The sequence below is a fragment of the Rattus norvegicus genome, chromosome 6, assembly GCF_021556685.1.
Source record: "Rattus norvegicus strain SHRSP/BbbUtx chromosome 6, alternate assembly SHRSP_T2T, whole genome shotgun sequence".
NCBI classification, from domain to species: Eukaryota; Metazoa; Chordata; class Mammalia; order Rodentia; family Muridae; genus Rattus; species Rattus norvegicus.
In genome coordinates, this window is record NC_141539.1 from 63,920,452 (window position 1) to 63,938,940 (window position 18,489).

General features: G+C 40.4%; 1 protein-coding gene across 7 annotated transcripts in view; it reads left to right on the forward strand.

Annotated features, from left to right (window-relative positions):
- Dock4 (dedicator of cytokinesis 4) overlaps positions 1 to 18,489 on the forward strand; it is a 396,334-nt gene that overhangs the window by 176,090 nt on the left and 201,755 nt on the right. For all 7 annotated transcript variants that reach the window (XM_087554065.1, XM_087554063.1, XM_087554067.1 and 4 more), the window contains 4 exon segments: positions 7,928 to 8,011; positions 10,390 to 10,430; positions 12,556 to 12,611; positions 17,319 to 17,415. In XM_087554065.1, coding sequence (XP_087410191.1) covers positions 7,928 to 8,011; positions 10,390 to 10,430; positions 12,556 to 12,611; positions 17,319 to 17,415 — 278 coding nt within the window.

The following is an 18,489-nucleotide window of genomic DNA, read 5'->3' on the forward strand; positions in this document are numbered from 1 at the left end:
GAACCAAAGATGTGGGATGATATGAACTTGAGAGGGAAAAGATCCCCAATTTAATTAAAGCCTCTCACATTCTTGAAGGAAGAATCCCACCACAGTCGATGCATTTGCTGTAAGATCTCTAATGTAGAAGAATTAACATCGCTTTCATATACAAACACATTAAAACAGCAACACGTTCCTTTCCCAGAGACAGTTCCTGAAAGGTTTAAATACAGCTATGGATGGTAAAGAAAGCTGCCCTCCTATGTCCCTGTGGACCACACTGTTACTTTATCAGTTGTAACCCTGTCTGATGTCCCTCTAGAACCACCTGGTGCTAAGGCAGTTACTTCAAACACCACCAGCATTCTATACATGGTTATTGTAAATAAAACTAAACCCTAGCTGTACCCTTCCCTTAAGGAGCTGGTACCCGTACTTGAGGGTATGTACTTTCTTCTGAGTGTTTCTTTTCCTCCTGGAGCTCAGGTTAAAGCATTTATTAAAATATCTTTACAACATCACCAGCTCTGCTTTGTAAAATGTCCAGTCCTGACATTCTCTTCAACATCAAAGCTGAGAACCTGCTTTGACTTGAGGTAAGCCCCCTAAAATCCCACGAGAAGTTCTTGGGGGGGGTGCTAAGGGGCAGTGGGAGCTCTGAGTCTTTCACTTGTACCCTTAAAGCTGGTGTTCTGCACTGTAGAGGTATTGTTACATTGAGCATCTGGGGCTTGGAGGCAGGAACTAGAGGAAGAGGACACAAGCGCATAGAACAGGTCCCGTTCCTCCTCTTGATTGTAGGGAAAACAAATGAACAGCTTACAGCAAGGCCAAGGAATCTGATCAATTCTGAATTTCAAAGACTTCTTCAATGTAATATTATTTAAATATTCACCCTGTAACCTTGAGAAAACAGAGCTGTTTGCTGTCTGTTTGTGTTTCAAGTGTATTTGCCAAGTACTTGATATTGGATTTAATAAACTTAGTGGGAAAATCGTGTCTTATTTACCTAGTAAAAATTCACACAAACAATGTGGAAAGCAATTATTGTTTTCTGTCACTTCCATGTGGTTTTGTCCTGAAGGCTTTGTTGTCCACTGGACAAATAATACCTGATCTATTGCCACTGAATGAATATGGGAAGTCTGACACTTGGACACATATCTCTGCCTTCGAGTCAGGAAAATGTCTCTTAATTTATTATTTTCTAAAGCAAAATCCTTATGGGTTTTTTTAATCAGAAAAATTATTCATCACTCTGTTTTATCTATCAAGTTGCTTAAATTGACCTGTGAACATAACTTGGTAAGAGTGATTTCTAAGAGGCTAAAATAATAAAAGAGTTTTTCGTTTTTCTCTGTTAAGTAGAAGCCTTATTTTGGTTTTTGGATTCAGATCCAGCTTCCAAATTTTTAGGCAACAATTCTAGTGGAAAAAAAAATCACAGCACTTACTTCCAGGCTCCCAAGTTGAGTTCTCATACCCTGGCTGGACTTGGAGGGCATCTTTCTGATGCTGGCTAAGAGGAAGGAACAATGATGCAACTTAGATCCCCATGGTCAATGGCGTTAAGTTCCCAGGTCCCCTCCTCTCTGTTTAAAGTCTTGCTCCTTTCCAGTGTGCTAGAATGCTTTTGAGATAATTGTTTAAAATCTCTTCTAAGATATCCTGTGGATATCCTGTGCAGCTGGCAGTGGTCCCAAACCATAACCCTTTTTTGTCATTTTGAGTTGTTTCTAAAAGCACCAACTGGTAGCTTTAATTAAAGTTTCTGTCGTGGCCTTCACTGGTTCCTGAGCCTCTTAGGAGTGTGCCCTTGCAATGGTAGCATGAACGCCATGGCAAATGCTCTGTAACCCTGTGGGGAACACAGCAAGTTCATTTCCTACCAAAGTTCCACTGTCATCAAATACATTTTAGTCATTCCCTCCTGATAACTGTTACTTCAGTACCTTTCTTGACTGGCTCTGGTTCTTTTTCCCAGAGCAGGATGAAACCTTAAGATGAAGGTTCTGGATATTGATCAGGAGGGATTCTTGGGGTTCACCCTGTGGAAAAGGAATGGAAATGAAGTAAGCAGCCTTTGCAGGGAGGGATGAACTGCAGTGTAAGCCCAGTGATGGCCTACCAGCTGACCTGGAATGTCCCGTCTGAATTTTGATAAGTTATGGTACAAAGATCTGGATGTCATTGGATGATAGCAGCCGCTGTGGCATGGAAACCACCTGAGGGAAGCACCTGCCTTCACCTGAGGCCGTCCTAGCGGGGGCTGGCAGCCAGTTACCTTGTGCTTCTATACCTGTAGCAATAAGAGAATGTCATGCATCGTCAGAAGGGTCTTTCTCATACTCACCACACTACCCAAAGCCAAACTCCCCATTGCCTTGTGTTCTGAGGCCAGTGACACAAACAGGATGCACTGAAATCCGTGGTAGAACTAGCCTCCTAACAGGATAGTTTTTAGGATTTGATGCGAAGATTAGGATATGATCCTTATGAAATGCCAGAAATGAATATTATTCAGTCCGTTTCTATTGTTTTAATGTCATTGCACTTAGAAAAGAGTGGTCAGAAAGATCCCAGATGTTGATCTTGGATACTGGGACATAAGAGGGAGGGATCCTGTTTGGTAGTATGGGTGTGTCTGTATCTCTCAGGACTCCCCTCAAGGTGTGTAGGTCCCAGTGAATCCCATTGGCAGAAAGAAGGCAGCTGCAGACTTGGGGGATGTGTGAGGGTGGAAGTTAGAGCGCAGCATTTATTCATTATCCCTGTATTAATGTGAAGCATCAAAAGTGTGCAAAACCTAACACTCCATCTCTTTCTTCATTTCCTGGGATACCCCTCCTCCTCCCCCTCCGCCTCCCCCTCCGCCTCCCCCTCCGCCTCCCCCTCCTCCTCCCCCTCCTCCTCCCCCCTCCGCCTCCCCCTCCGCCTCCCCCTCCTCCTCCCCCTCCTCCTCCCCCTTCCGCCTCCCCCTCCTCCTCCCCCTCCGCCTCCCCCTCCACCTCCCCCTCCGCCCACACCTTTTTTGACCCATCTGCTCCCATGGTCATGCTGTCGAACTAATAGCCAGCTGCAAATCCCTTCAAGTCAATAATGACATCTGTTTTAGTTTCATTCTGTTACCGTGATAAAACACTGAACAAAAGCAACTGAGGGGAAACAAGGTTTTATTTCATCTTACATTTCCAGGTCACAATCCATCCCTGAGGGAAGTCAAGGCACTAACTCAAAACAGGATCCCAGAGGCAAGAAATGGTGTTTCCTGGCTTGCTCTCAGGTTCATATCTAGTTTTCTCACACACCCCAGAACCACTTGCATAGGATTGTGTCACTCACCTGGGCCTTCCTTGATCAGTTAATAATCAAGATAACCCCCCACAGATATGTCAGTCTGCTGTAGGCAGTTCCTGTCAGATGACTCTGGGCTGTGTCAAGTTGACAGTTGAGGCTAACCAGGACACCTGAGCTTCTGATTTCATCCTAGATGGGACACAGGGGAATAGAATAAAGGAGGAGGACAGCTCCACCCTGCCCTTCTGTAGGAGAGGTACCAATACACAGGTCCATTTTACACACTCCTATTCTACCCACCAGCACGTCCTGCCCAGAAACTTAGGGAAACAGGAGCACATTTGATGAGACTGTCATTGGAGGTCCACGACAGGTTTTCTCCAGGGAATTCACGAATGTGCGGAGTGGGCGATACCTCTTCCTTAACAGCTCACCATTACATAGTGTATCCACGAAGAATTCAAGTCCTCCTCATCCTCCTCACCGTTTGTTCTGCCCACTCCCCCAGCTCCTCTCTAAGTTCCTCAAGCATTCTACCTCTTTCTCCCCTTTCTGCTGTCAACTCATGATCCCCATATAAAATAAGAAACTTTCATGTAGCTATATTCATGATAAAACAAGAGCCAACCAGATACTCAGTAAGAGAAAAGGCCAGAGCGAAGTGTGGTCTAAGGAGCACGAGAACGTCTATAAAGGCTCTCACAGCCAGCGTCAGCCTCACACCACCTCTGACTGGCACTAAAGATGTCACAGCTATCTCACTTAAGGTTGGGTATTTAATTTTGAGGGCAGATGTCTGTTTTGTTGAGAAACAAACAAACACACAAAAAAAGAAAAAAAGATCTCAAGTTGCACTTTGGTAGTAAATTGAATTCGGTGAAGTCTCAGAGCCTCAGACTAGTGGTGCCGTAGTCTGTGTTGTAAGTAGTCAGCTCATGTGACCTTTTAGACCACAACTTGGTGATGAGTTGCAGATCTTTTTACCAGGAAGATGAAGCCAAAATTCTCTTAGAGACATGAGACCCCTTCTTTGTGTCACCGGGGACAAAGCAGTTCCATTCTTTTTATTCCTGCCCCATATTCTAGTCACTTGAGATTGTCAGCTTGCAACCGGCGAGGATCAGCTAGCCTTTGTGTTTCTCGAGGTGAATCGTGGCAAGCGGAGTCGTTGTGAACACCGTGTTATCATCTGCGATTTGCAGCTACGTGTCTGACATAGAAAACTTCTGAGTAATCTGGTTTCAGTTCCAGTTTCAAAAAGTCCTAGAAAGCTGGAGTTGGATTTCTCTGCATCCATCTTAAAAGCCTGAAAATATTTCTTTTTTTTGTTCTTTACATAAGGAAATGGTATTCTTGAGCCTAAGAAATAACTTCCTGTCACAAAGCATGATTTAACTTCTCTTTGCCTCTGACTTAGAAAATAATTAGTGGTTGTATCTGAGAATATTTCTTGCAGTTATTTAGATCTTAGTAAAGTGCCAGTGTATATTGAACTAATATCGCCACGTAAAGGAAAAAAACAGTGTTTGTGACAATATGCCCACAGCTGGGACATTTCTATTGCCACAGCAATGTTCTGTATTTAGGGTTTTGGCACTTGCATATATGTTTTAAGGACATGAATATAAATGAAATTGATATGTATTTCTTATTCCAAATATTAATTACTTTATTTTGTTATCCTAGTCTAAAGGAAAGCTTAGGGGTTTTTAAGAGTCAGACATTGTAAATGTGGGAGGTGAACGCGATTCATACGTTGACTTTCCACTGTGTTCTCGGTGCTCAGTCGTACTGCGCCTGTGAATCCGCAGCTCTGCAAGCTCTTTGTGAATTGTTCTGCAGCCGTTAAGTTCATAGGGAGATGAACAAATGAAAGAAATCAAGGGGCCAGCCCATGTGTCATGAGGCTCAGTAGACCAGGGAAAAAGCTGCCCCTTACAAGTGTGTAACGAGCATAATTCTGTATAAAGACATAGCTACTGTGTAATAGTAACTGGTGACCGAGTTCATTTTTAGCTCTGGATTTGCTCCTTGGAAGAACACCGGTAGAATGTTTGCACAGATTAGTTGAAAGTTTGTTTCCAAAGCAAAAAATTTAAATGTCTGCTCTAAGAGTATCTCACGGAAATGCAAACAGAACCTTCACTAATGAATGCCTGTGTTTCCTTTGGAGCTTTGCTTCAGTGAGCTAATTGTCCTTAGTTTGTAATGTAGTCCATGCCGCCGATGACAAAGGTGAAGCAGCCATGTTTTTAAATCATCTCTTGTTTTGCCTGTGGTCTGTTCTTTCTGCATTCATTCTCTTGCATAATTGGAAGCTCGATGGGCAACACTGATCGGGGCTCGGCAGTGCGTATTCAGAAACTGAAAACAACGGCTTGCCCTTTCAGCGTGCAGAGGCAAGAGTGCTGCCCTGAGCTAGCCTCCTGAAAGTGCTTTTCTTCTCTGTGGTCTACTCTTGACTGCTTACTGGTCAGCTGCTGTGGCAGGTGTCCCTGAAGTGCGTTCATTAGAAATGTCTCCTGATGGTTCATTCATCCTCCTGTCGTCGGGCCCATGGGCTGTTCACACTCCATTCATGTGCCAGGACACTCATGACATTGGAGTCAGCGGGCACCAGGAGCTTGGACGAAGGAATTGACTCCATGTGATTCCAACAAGGGAGAAAACCAGTCGAGCTAAGATTTAAATTCATACTACCTGGTAGTTTCCAGGGAACTGTGATGGGGCGGGAGTGGGGAGCGGTGATTCCTGTAGATTAGATAAAAAGTGATTATGAACCCAGAAAACCAGTTTAAATAGCTTCTTTGAGAGAATGCCTTTTCACAGGTAACAGAGGTTGATTCTGGAAAGTTGAGCACTGCTAGAATCGTATTCTAAGCAATGGAACAAACACGATGGTTTCAGGCCAAAACATTTTACAGAATGGTCATCATTCCATTCATCCCCTCAGTGGTCACTTGCTAAACCTCAGGCTATTTGAACCGAGAGACAGTCACCATATTCGTATCGATTTTCCCACGTGCGTCATCCAAAACCTTGGGGACATAAATGATGAGACGGATCGACTCTGGTTCCTTCACGCATGCAATGTGGGGCGAGAGGGTACAGTTGAGTCAAGGAAGGCTGTCATGAGGTATATGGTTACCCAGCAAGGAGAGAAGTCTGATCTGAGTGCGGATTTGTTTTGGAGAGTTCTAAATAAGAATGAATTTAGGTCTGTTCGATGATCATTCTCTTAAAAGTATCTGAACGTTATATGAACTTATCTTTCAAGGTTCGTGAACTCTGGATTCTCAAGCAAATGTTTTCTTGAACATTACTATGAGGTCTTATGGTATTTACTGTTATAGTTAGAAAATGACGTAATAAGCTAGTGTTTGTCCTTAGTCATAAAGTATTCTAAATTTGTTCTGCGTTGTAATTTTCATCTATCTTGTGCTACTTTGGGTTGTGCTTTTCTGTCCTGTATTTTGATTTCTACTGTTAATTTTGTTTTGAGATCATAAAAGGGCTTGAGACATCTCCAAAAGTCCTTTCTTTACCTTATTAGTACTTTTTGTCTTTTTCTTTTTTGACAGATGCCTGTGTTTGCTCAGTCTTTTCAAATATATTCCCCCAAATAGCAGAACCTTGCTTGGTGATTTAGGTTATATCTATACATTATTTCCTGCAACAAAATTATAAATAAAATTTAAATTTCCCCTTTTAAAAATCCCTTCAACCTGACACAAGTTACAATTTGGCTTTGGTTTACATGGTCTTTTTTTTTTTAACTTTTGTGGGTGGTAACCTTTTCTCTGGGTGTTTTGATTTATTTTCTTCATTTCTACATGTCTCAGCTCTCTGAGCTTCGTTCTTACTCTCACTCGTGGGGTAGCTGGAATGACTCATCTAGGTGCCTGTCTTCCACTTGGTGGTACACCCTAGTCTGCCTTGCTCTGCACAGTGTTTCTGAAACCAGTTTGTCTACAGCACTAATCTATAATTAATGGTGCCCTCAATTGCAAGTATTGAGGCGCTAAGGAATGTGGGAATTCTGGCCGAGTGTTTAGCTCTCAGGATGGCTCAGTCATTGGGAAATAAAACGTCACCACTGATTTTACTGCAAGAACAACTGCTGGTATGCCATAAACGTGGCCTGGCTGTAGGGATGAGAGTGAGCAAATAGACAGCATCCCCTTTCTTTTGAAGTTTACACTCTCAGGGAGAGAACACAGCAGGATAGACTCTAGTCAACCCCAGCTTGGTGCTGAGTATGTGATGTCAATGTCATTTATGAGTAACATCTGTTACTCGCGCCGGGCACCTGGAGGGAGGAAGTGAATGCAGTAGGGCTTATAGTAGTACACAGTCCCTCAAGGACCTCTACAAGCGATATCGCTGCCTTTATAGATTACCAGCAATAGATTTGGTGTTTTATATACTACTTGTGGTGTATTCTGTATATTTGCTATGTATCTTCACAGTGCTTATTTGACCAAGGGGTTGATAAACAAGCTTTTAATGATTCTTCTTTTAAAACATCAAAGAGTGACATGACACCAGGCGTACACTCATTTCCCTGCGCTATAATGTTTATTTGTAAGCAGCGTAGCTGCTCTAACTGACACGATTGCCTCCTTACGCTCTCTCTCCTTTCTTACAGTTATTGCCAGTTTTCGAGGCACCGTCCCATATGGCCTGTCATTGGAAATTGGAGATACTGTTCAGATCCTGGAGAAGTGCGATGGTCAGTGACCTCCCAGTTATGGCTTGAAAGTCGTAGGAAGAGATTCTCATCCCATGGACTCTTCATGACCCTTCAAAACTCTGTCTGTTCATGTCGGAAACCTTTCTACTATTCACAGCAAACTATTTTTTTGTCAGAACCCGTTCCTTACTTATTTGATGTGATTATAGGAAAACTAATATTTTCTTAAGTTGGTTATATTTTTTCCTAATATATCATCTTCTAGTCCTTACATGGAGATGCAGAAAGCACTGTTGGTAGGGATTCATGATTAACTCCAGCTTTGACGGTTTTGCTGAAACCCTGGAGATCAAACACTGGAGTGCAAGCTCATAACTAGTGTGCCTCAGGTTGAAGTTCAAAGGATGGTGGCCCTGAGGTTGAGTAGTAAGAAACCGAGGTGGGCTGGTCAGATCCATTCTGGCTTTGTTGAAGTCTGTGTTCTCCAAGTTTAGAATAAAATTTATCCAGTGAATTTGAAACATTGGCAGACTTCATTGTAGGATCCTGTGTGATTTTTATTAATTTATGTAACAGGTAACTCATTAAAAATGCCTTATCTATTCTTAGATTCTTCCATTCTTGTAAGATCTAACTTGAAATCTCAGTGCTTGAAAGGATCCCAGATGAATTGTCTACATCTCTTTTTTAACAAAATGACTAAAATGTCATGAGTATATTAAAAAAAATACCCACTTCCTTTTAGAAGGCTTCTTTACTCTAGGGATTTATTATAGGATAATGTTCTATCTTACAATGTTTCATCAGGCATTAAATTGTGTTTGAACAAATGAAACTACTACATTTAGCTGGAATCTGGCTTTAAATGTTGATGACATGTGGGTATTTATTCTGTTCACTGTAATTGAAAAATCCCAAAATATAATAAGCATTCTTGTGTCATTACTGAGTGCAATCAGTCTGTTTCTCCTTCATATATAAATATAAAATTGTCCTTAAGTTGGTGCATAGAAACAGGGTGTATATTTATTGGAATATAGTATTCTAAACTTTTTTCTGCATGATATAATTATACAGAGATCTGTCTGACATTTTTGAAATTATCAGGACACTTTCAATTCTATTAGAATAATTATTACAAATCAATACATGTCTTAGATCTGTTTTTAAGAAAAGCTAATAAACCCTGAAATACAGAGATTTTCACTTCCAGCCCAGTCTTCCTTACTAGAGCTGCTGGTTAGATGGTTAGATATGGGGGGAGGGGAATATATATATATATGAAACAAGTATAATATACAACTCAAACATTTGCTTTCAAAAATTTAATTAGTCAAAAATAGAATATTTCTACAGACCAAATAATTTCCTGTCAATAAGAAAATGGCTTCTGCACTTACAAAAAAGTATACACACATTTGTTTAAACTGTTAAAAAAGAGAATTCTCCCTCAAAAGTGGCACTATAAAACTACTTCAGGCTCATACAGAGTTTAAGCATCGTAGACACTGTGGCAAACTATGTTGATCAAATAGTATGGTGATAAAGAGTAGACAAGCCCATTTGCATAGCAGCTCTTAGGACGTGAGGCTGATCTAATGGCAGATGCAGGGCCTGTGTATACACACATCTGTACAACAGTGCTGCCCAGGCACTGATGCAGGTGGTGGGCTCCTGTATACACACATCTGCTACACCACTGCTGTCCAGGCACTGATGCAGGTGGCGGGCTTGTGTATACATTGTTGGCCAGGCATTGTCACAGGTGGTGAGTTTATGTATACACACATCTGCTACATCAGTGCTGGCCAAGCACTGTTCCTTGGCAATCAAACCTGTGCTTTTCATGAGGCAGAATTTAAAGTGGCATTATATCTGCGTAGACATCCCATAGACATAGTGTGGCCCTTAATAAAATGGGGAGAAATGGGGCACTTAATAAAATGGGGAGAAATGGGGCACAGGGAGGTAAAGTGTCTCCAGATGAAAGAATAAGCTGGGCTTGGTGGCACATAACTAAGTTCAGCACTTGGGAGGCTAAGGAAGGAAGACTCTGAGTTCAAGGCCATCTTAGGCCTTGTAACATCCATTGTGAAATATAACAAAATAAAAATTAGCTAGTAAACTTCAGTGGGTTTCTTTATTTAAACCCAATGCTTTTGATCCAAGCCCTTATTCCCATTTATACAAATTTCTGGTCCAGTTTTAATAAAAAAGAATATAAAGAAAATGCTTAAACTTGGGGTCAATTGATCTGATGCCTAGCCTAATCCTAGAATCACTGTATTTATAAGTAGAATAGTCATAGGAAGATTAAAATTCTAACACCAAAGAAAGTACCATTTGTTATAATTTGTTATCTTTAATATCATCATGCTTTATGTATTAAAATGTAATCAATTATTATTTCTCCACAGGTTGGTACAGAGGATTTGCCTTAAAAAACCCCAATATCAAGGTAAAAACTCTTATTTCTAACTGTAATGAGAGGATTCTTTAAAAAAAAAATTGCTGTACAATTGAAATTATAGTTGAGCTCTTAATTAGGCTCCAAATATGGTAATACATATTTTCGTAATTTGGGAAATCCTTTGAACTGGGATTAAAGTTAAGGTAAGATACTGAAATCATAATTCCTTAAAGCCTCTGAAAATTATACTGGGAAGTTCTTAAGCTTATTAGATATAAACACATTTTTTTGAAGTGTTAGTTTCCCAGTGAGGTAAATTAAAATTCAGGCAGGAGAAATATATTCCAAAAGAAATATGTAGTAGTGATATTTAATCTTTCAATTTCCTGTATTATTGTTTGTAAGATGCTGGCGTGGATACACAAGTTTGTTTTACTGTCGTGTTAAGGGTTCCTTGGGTAATGGGGCTGAACCAGGAATACTTGTAAGCGTTCATATTTCTTGCCATTCAAGGAAGATCCTAAGAGTCATTGCTATACTTAGAGAAACCCTTAGGGAGCAATGTAACTTTCATTTTATCTTTCATCTGGATTAGTTTTGACTTTTTACTGTAATTTTTACTATAGCTTTATTCTCATCATCTGTAGCTTTGGAATATGTTTCCATATTCTACTGTATCATTACCTTTTAAAATTTTTATCGGTGTGTGTGTGTGTGTGTGTGTGTGTGTGTGTGTGTGTGTGTGTGTGTGTGTTTACATGGACGTATGAGAGCAGCAAACCCACATAGCATGGTACATAGGTGGTTCTCTCCATCTAACATGCTGTTCCTACGGATCAAACTCAGCTTGCCGGGCTGGACAACAAATGCCCATCTTGCAGGCTCCTCTAATAATTCCAGCACGTCATTCTTTTATTTTAAATCTCTGATTTCCAAAGTGCAATCTAAATTCCTTTGCCTGTCTCTTTGCTTAAATGTAGCTTGTGCTAGAATATCCGCTGTGTTTAATTACTTCATTTTATTAGTTTAAATCAGTCTCAAGGAATGCCTAAGGGACAAATGAGCATATAAGTTTAATTTTTTTTGATACTTTAGTCTTCATCTAAAGTTTTTTTTTTATTTTTGGACATCTTCAGGCACATGCAAATATAGTTTTGATATTTAATTATTCATCTAGCACATATTTCTGAAAAATTAATTATCATTTCTCTTTCAATTTCATCTCATCCCGTAGATTTTTATTTTAACTTTTCTCTACTAATGTTGCTTTATTTGTTAATGCTGTTATATTGAAATAACTATAAATTTTATGAAAAAAGTTATAAAGCATTTTCTTCCTATTTATTATTGTAGAATGTATAGAATTGAGACAGGTCTTAGCTGTAAGCACCTTTAAACACTGAGCCATCACTCCAGTCCCAGTTTTTTCATTTTTAATCCCAAGAATCGAACCCATAGCACAAATGTTTTTCCAGAGCTCTATTGTAAGCTAAAATTATTCACTGTAACATATCGTTCAGCCTGGTCTGATGTTACATGTTTGTAGTCCTTGTACCTGGGAGGCTGAGGGAAAAGGATTGCAGAGTTCAAAGACAATCTGGTCAGCTTAGGGAGTTTCTTGCTGGTTGGCCTGTAGTGTGAGATCATGTCTCAAAAAATATAGCCAAACAACAACATCATAGGTGTTGTTTTACCCTCTTTTATAAACCACAGTTGTTATGTAGAATTATTGAATTTTTTTGTTTTCTGATTTATTAAAAACATATGTATTAAGATGACCAAGGTATGGCCCAAAGCCATAAGTCAGCTTTGAGAAAGGATAGCTGTGTGACAGTCGCAAGTTTAAGGCCAACCTGACCTAGAAAATAAATTTCAGGTTGGACAAGGCTACACTGCAAGACTCTTGCAAAGATAAACAATAAGAATGTATTTACAGAGTGAGATTTGATTTTTTTTTCAATTTTATTTAGAAAATCTCTAAATGTGTAATGGCTGTAACTAGTGTTATAAAATGATGATTTATGCCACATTGCATTTCATTTAGCCCATAGAGTGTGCTGAAGGCTTGCTATTCCTGATAACTGACATGGTTGTAACTGTGTGTTGCATCCTGCTTACAAACCACTGGCCTTAAGAGACAGCTAGACCATAACCTTCTTGTTTTCTCTTCCAGGGTATATTTCCTTCCAGCTATGTTCACTTGAAAAATGCCTGTGTAAAGAACAAAGGGTAAGGATGAATTGTATTCATAGGTGGAAGGTTTTGCCACAGCTGCTCTCTGGGACTTGAAAGGCTTAGAAATTGTATTACAAAATCAACTACAGAAGAACAAAGCATGGTCCTTGTTGTTTGATAAGGAGATGCTAAGGCAGCAAACAGAGACAATTAAGGAACTCATTTCTGAGTGCTGGGCCCCAGGAGCAAGCTTGGGGTCCTATGGTTTTTCATTGTGCATCAGTTGTGAAACTTGTTTAATTTTAAGAATAGAAATTGGTTCTTCTTTGTTTCTGGCTGTTTACAGACTCATGCCCAGCAGAGCCTCTAACACTGTGAGTCATGTAGTCTCAATGCCCAAGAACTTCCTTAATTTACCACTGGTTGTAGAGAAGGGAAACCTGTGGCTAACATGGTGCTGGGTAGGTAGAGTGCTTCCTGGGCAAACACAACAATCTGAGCTTGATCTGGGGAAGCTACACAAAGTCAGAAGACAACTGACTACGCAAAGCTGTCCCTTGACCCCTGTGTGTGTGTCACAGCACATGTGTGTGACTTACACACACCATGCACACACAATAACAAATAAAATGAAAGCTGGTTAGTTCATATTTAATCCCAGCACTTAGGAGAGTCCAAGGCTCACTAGGTCTACACAGTGAGTTCCAGGCCAGCCAGGGCCATAAGACTCTGTTTTAAAAACATAAAAACAGGAAAAGCCCAGCTATTCTCTGAAGGGAGTACAACACCATGTCCTTGTGTAACTTCACACATTATTATTCTTTTTGACCTACAGATCATATCCTGTCAAAAACCTAGTCTAACACAAGTCATAAACTTGATTAAAATCTATGCATTAAATGTTTGTGTGCTTCTTCAGCATGATATTTAAATAACTAGTTTCACAGAATTAGACCATCTGACATTCCTGACTGATATGTTTTATTGGATGGATCTCATTGATCACTGAGGACTTCTTAAGTATTTTAAAATATGTTACAGTGTGCTTCAGAACCGACTGGAAACAGCAGTTAGAATAATGTCAGTCGAATGAGGTCCTATGGAATATCACAGTAGGACATGGTGCTGCATACTTAGTATAAGTAAATAATTTGTTCTGGGGTAGATTTTGACACATGTATCTGGTGCCAATGTCACAAGGAATCAGCTGTGAATTATAGTGTAATTTTCATTTTATGGCCAGAATATTCAGGCTCTGCGATAGAAATTACATATTTATGCAAATAGCAACTTTTTATTTGAACTTCAAAAGCACAGTAAATAATATATTTAAATTTTAAATTTCACCAAAATGTTTGCAGAGATGTGAGTCACGTGGATGGTTTTACATTCATCTTCTGTAAAGCATTCGGTGAATTAACATCAACAGGTCATTGGCCTTGTACCATAGACACATTGTCTTGGTCCAAGCCACCCTTTAAGGGGTCCCCTGAACAAGTCCCTGCGGCCTTTCCTGGAAGCCAGTCTGGCTCCCCTGTCTCTTTTGCCATGGCCACCCATCCTCCATTCTACATTGTGATCAGGATGAAGGAGCTCCCAGGCTCTAGTAGTTTCTTACTTTCATTTCTTTTGCTGTGATAAAATTCCTTGACAAGAGCAGTGGAAGGGGAAAGAGGTTCCTGTAGCTCAGAGTTCCAAGAGAACTCCATCGACGAGGACAAGTGGGATCCTAGCCTCAGGGACTTTAGGCAGCTAATAGCATTAGATTGGCAGCCGAAAGCAGGGAGCAGCTTAGTGAAGCATGCCTGATGCTTAGCTTTCTCGTTGTTCAGTACTGTCTAGGGCCTGAACTGAGGGAATGGTGCTGTCCACTCTTAAGTTGGATTGTCCCACATCAATTAAGACAATACCACCCCACGCCCAAGGCCCAGACATAGTCATAGGCAGCCCTGACCTTGGCAGTCCCTCCCTGAGACTCTTAGGTGATTCTGCTGGATCTTGCTGACAGTTAACCGAGGCAATGCCAGGGGGCATAGGACATAGTTTTAAAATAAGTAAATTTTTCTTTTTTCCCCTTTCTTTTCTTCAGTTTTTAAAGTTTATCTTATATGTTTGAGTGTTTGTCTGCATGTATGTCTGTGCACCACTTGTCTTCCTGGTGCCTCAGGTGCCTGAACTGGGCATCTGATGCTCTGAACTTGAAGTTATGGATGGCTGTGAGCCACCATGTGATCTCTGGCTATACCTGTATCTCATGTAATTGTAAGCAGAGCTCTTACTTGTTGAGTCAAATCTTCACCATATACACACACACACAAAAGTTGTTGCTTTTCCTGGTGTACTCATTTATATCTGCCACAGTTCATGAGTCCCAAGAAACTGTAAATGTGGTGGATAAATGTATCCCAGAATTTGATTTAAGCAGAAGACTTACAGGTTCTATAGCATTACAGTGCATCATGGGGATTATGCAGTGGTGGGACCTCAGGGTGAGTGAATTCTCTTCTAAAAAGGAATTTCTGCAGTTGTCTATGAACTGCGCAGTAGGTCCATAGTTCCAGGACTGTGGGAGAAAAACTTTGTCCTAACTATGTTTAAGGACACAGAATGCCAACTTATTGTTCTTCTGAGAGAAAGCTCTTTGGGATGTTAATATCACCTAATTTATTTTACCGTGATGGATTGGCTGCTAGGATGAAACTGACGTAAACTTCATCCTAGAGTAACTGAACAATATATAGCTTCAGGCTGCTTTCCTAAGATAGATTATTTCTACACTAATTTAAGTGTTTATGAAATTAATACAGCAGAGCTGCCCTGCCTAAATGGTGATTTGTCTTTAAAATTTTATATTTTGTTTGGGCAACCCCAAGTGAACTCTTCACATATTGACTTGTCCGTGGTTCTTTCCTGGGTCTTCAGAGCTAAGTAGAGTCATGGCGAGGATCTTTAAGTTAAATGGGAGTGTGAATTAGGGAAGCCGCCTCTGTACTGTGTAAGCCTTGTTGATTCCACACTTTCTTTTCTTTACTTTTGGTTTTTTGAGACAGTATTTCTCTGTGTAGCCCAGGCTATCCTGGAACCAGCTCTGAGATCAGGCTATCTTCGAACTCAGTGAGACAGTACTTCTCTGTGTAGCCCAGGCTATCCTGGAACCAGCTCTAAGATCAGGCTATCTTCGAACTCAGTGAGACAGTACTTCTCTGTGTAGCCCAGGCTATCCTGGAACCAGCTCTGAGATCGGGCTATCTTCGAACTCAGAGATCCCCCTGCCTCTACCCTCCTAGTGCTGCGATTAAAGGTGCGTGCCACCACCACCCAACTGAGTCTTCACTTTTGAAATGTCGAGTGCAGCAGCTAGGATTCCTCGGGATTTCTTTTTCCCTCTTTGGCCTCGTATAATATTATTTTATAATCTCCAAATCCAAATATTCATCATTTAAATGAAAACAGCTGTTTCCAAAGCAGTATAAATATTCTGCCTTTGGGAAGTGTCAGGTGTAGGCTCTTTGAACAATATTGTTTCCTCTGCAGGGCTTATAGTACTGTTTGCTTTCTTTCCAGTTTTAAATCCCACTTTTACAGTTTCAGCTTCACTATGCCTTAGAAGGAAGGGAAATAAATATTCACATGTCCGGTTCTTGCAAACCTGAACTATCAGGAGATGGAGCTCTATTAGGGAGAGAATCAAGGGGAGGTTTTAATTTCTGCATTTATGTTATGAGAATTTTCCCCAAAGCACAGTACACACTTGGACATGGAATCCTAAAGGACCTGCAGAGCACTTAGCCTTGCGCTAAGAAGAAAGCTTTCTTGGAGTTTAATAAGTCGTTTCCTTTTACATATGAGATGCTGGTCTTCGGAAACATAAATTGAAATAAAGGAAACAGTCTCCTTTGAAATTGCGATTTCTGAGAGGCAGTAATGATAATGACCATGTGACCTCTTGAACCTGCACAATTCCAGAAAGGACTTGACAGAACAAACTAGAGATGAAAAAGGGAGATCCTTCTATGTTAACAGCACGAGCAAAGGGCAAACTCAAGCTCCTCCCATCTATCTTCTGATGGTGCTTCTCTTCAGGGCAGCCATGTATACCTGACTGATAATCCTTGTATATGACCTTAAAAGAAGAAATGAGAAGAGTCTGTTATCTTAAGCACAAAGAGGAACATTCTACAATGTGTATTCTAATGTCTGTGACTCTGAAACCTTGGCTGTGCTATATGATAACAGTTTTTAAAAATGCGCATTATTTTTCATTGGCTTGTTCCAAATAATACAATTCAGGGGTCAGTGAGTTCAAAGGGATGCTTAGCGAATGTTCTAGTTATGGGTTATTTACAAATTCATATTCCCTGCATCCAGACTGTTGAACAGCATCTTCTACTCCCATTACTCTGGTCTTAGCGCTTGGATGGCACGAGTCTCCTCATACTTGGTGTAGACTAGTGATCTTGTGTGACAGATTGAAGCTGTCGAGTTTGGAGAGACTATAAGATATCCCACTGGTCAAGCTGTCACAGGAATAGAATGCTGATGTTCTTTCTCCCCATTCAGTCTTGACCTAGATTACATGACTGGTCCCTTGGGCATTATACTGCCCTCACCTATACCATTCCTCATACAAGTCTCTTATCCCAGTATGGTGGAATGACTCACGTACCACAGTGGCTCTCTTTCCTAGTCTATCTTCTTGAGTTGTGAGAGGAATTGTTGCCTCTCATATTTACATATGTTTTGTCTTCTTAAATTTCTCAGACAATTTGAGATGGTTATTCCCACTGAAGATTCTGTTATCACAGAGATGACATCAACATTAAGAGACTGGGGAAGCATGTGGAAACAACTCTATGTCGTAAGTAGCTTTTAAAAAGCATGATTTTTTTGTTTAGATAATTATCTTGAGAAATATGTGACCGTGGGTGACCATCAGCTAATATACGAGAGCTTGCTGTGATTCACTGGGCTTGGAAAGTCAGCGGTGTAGTTCTTACGAAGTCATGACTGTTTGATATTACAATCTCTTCGGTCCCATGGAGCATGGGTTTTGCGCATTGCATTTCAGTACACAAGCCTATAAAAGATGAGATTTCTGACATATGACAAAATATGATTACATACGGGGAGCTAGTTTTAAATTTCCTGAACATTTTTAATTTCAAAGATGAAGCTACTGGATGATGGTGGTGCACACCTTTAATTCCATCACTCCGGAGGCAGAGGCAGGTGGATCTCTGTGAGTTCGAGGCCAGCCTGATCCATAGAGCCAGCCTGGTCTATAGAGCTAGTTCCAGGACAGCCAGGGCAACACAAAGAAAACCTGTCTTGAAAAACCAAAAACCAAACCAAACCAAACCAAAACAACAACAACAAAAAAAAGCATTCTCAATACAGTTTTCATAGTGGTGTATTTCAGCGCATCTTAGTTCTATAAGTAAATTAATAGCTAGTGTCAGGGAATATATTCTAAATATTCTAAAGAAAGAAAGTCAATTTTGTTAAAAAATGGGTTGGAGATATTTGTGTACTAATTTACTTACTATAACAACTGCAGCATTATTGTGCATGTGCACACATCCATGTCCTATTGTAGCTGAGCAAGGATATCATAGTTTTTCCTTTGATAAGACTGCTAGCGTACACCCAATTTGATTTTGTCTTGTTTAGTTATCTGTACTTGCTATTGAGGTTATGATTGTACATGCTGTGGACATCCTTGGCTGGTTTGAAGATCTGTGCATAGCGAAATCGACCAATATCTTTCACTACTGTCCTGAGTAATGGGAAAAGGATTGATTAACTAACATTGTCTCTGGTACTGGAATAATAGTTATTAGAGGAGCAAATATGAAAGGGCCAGAGATAGATTAACGTTGGCACAAGGGTGATGTGATTGTGTTGAGTTTTCTGGTTTCTCTTTTCCTGCTTA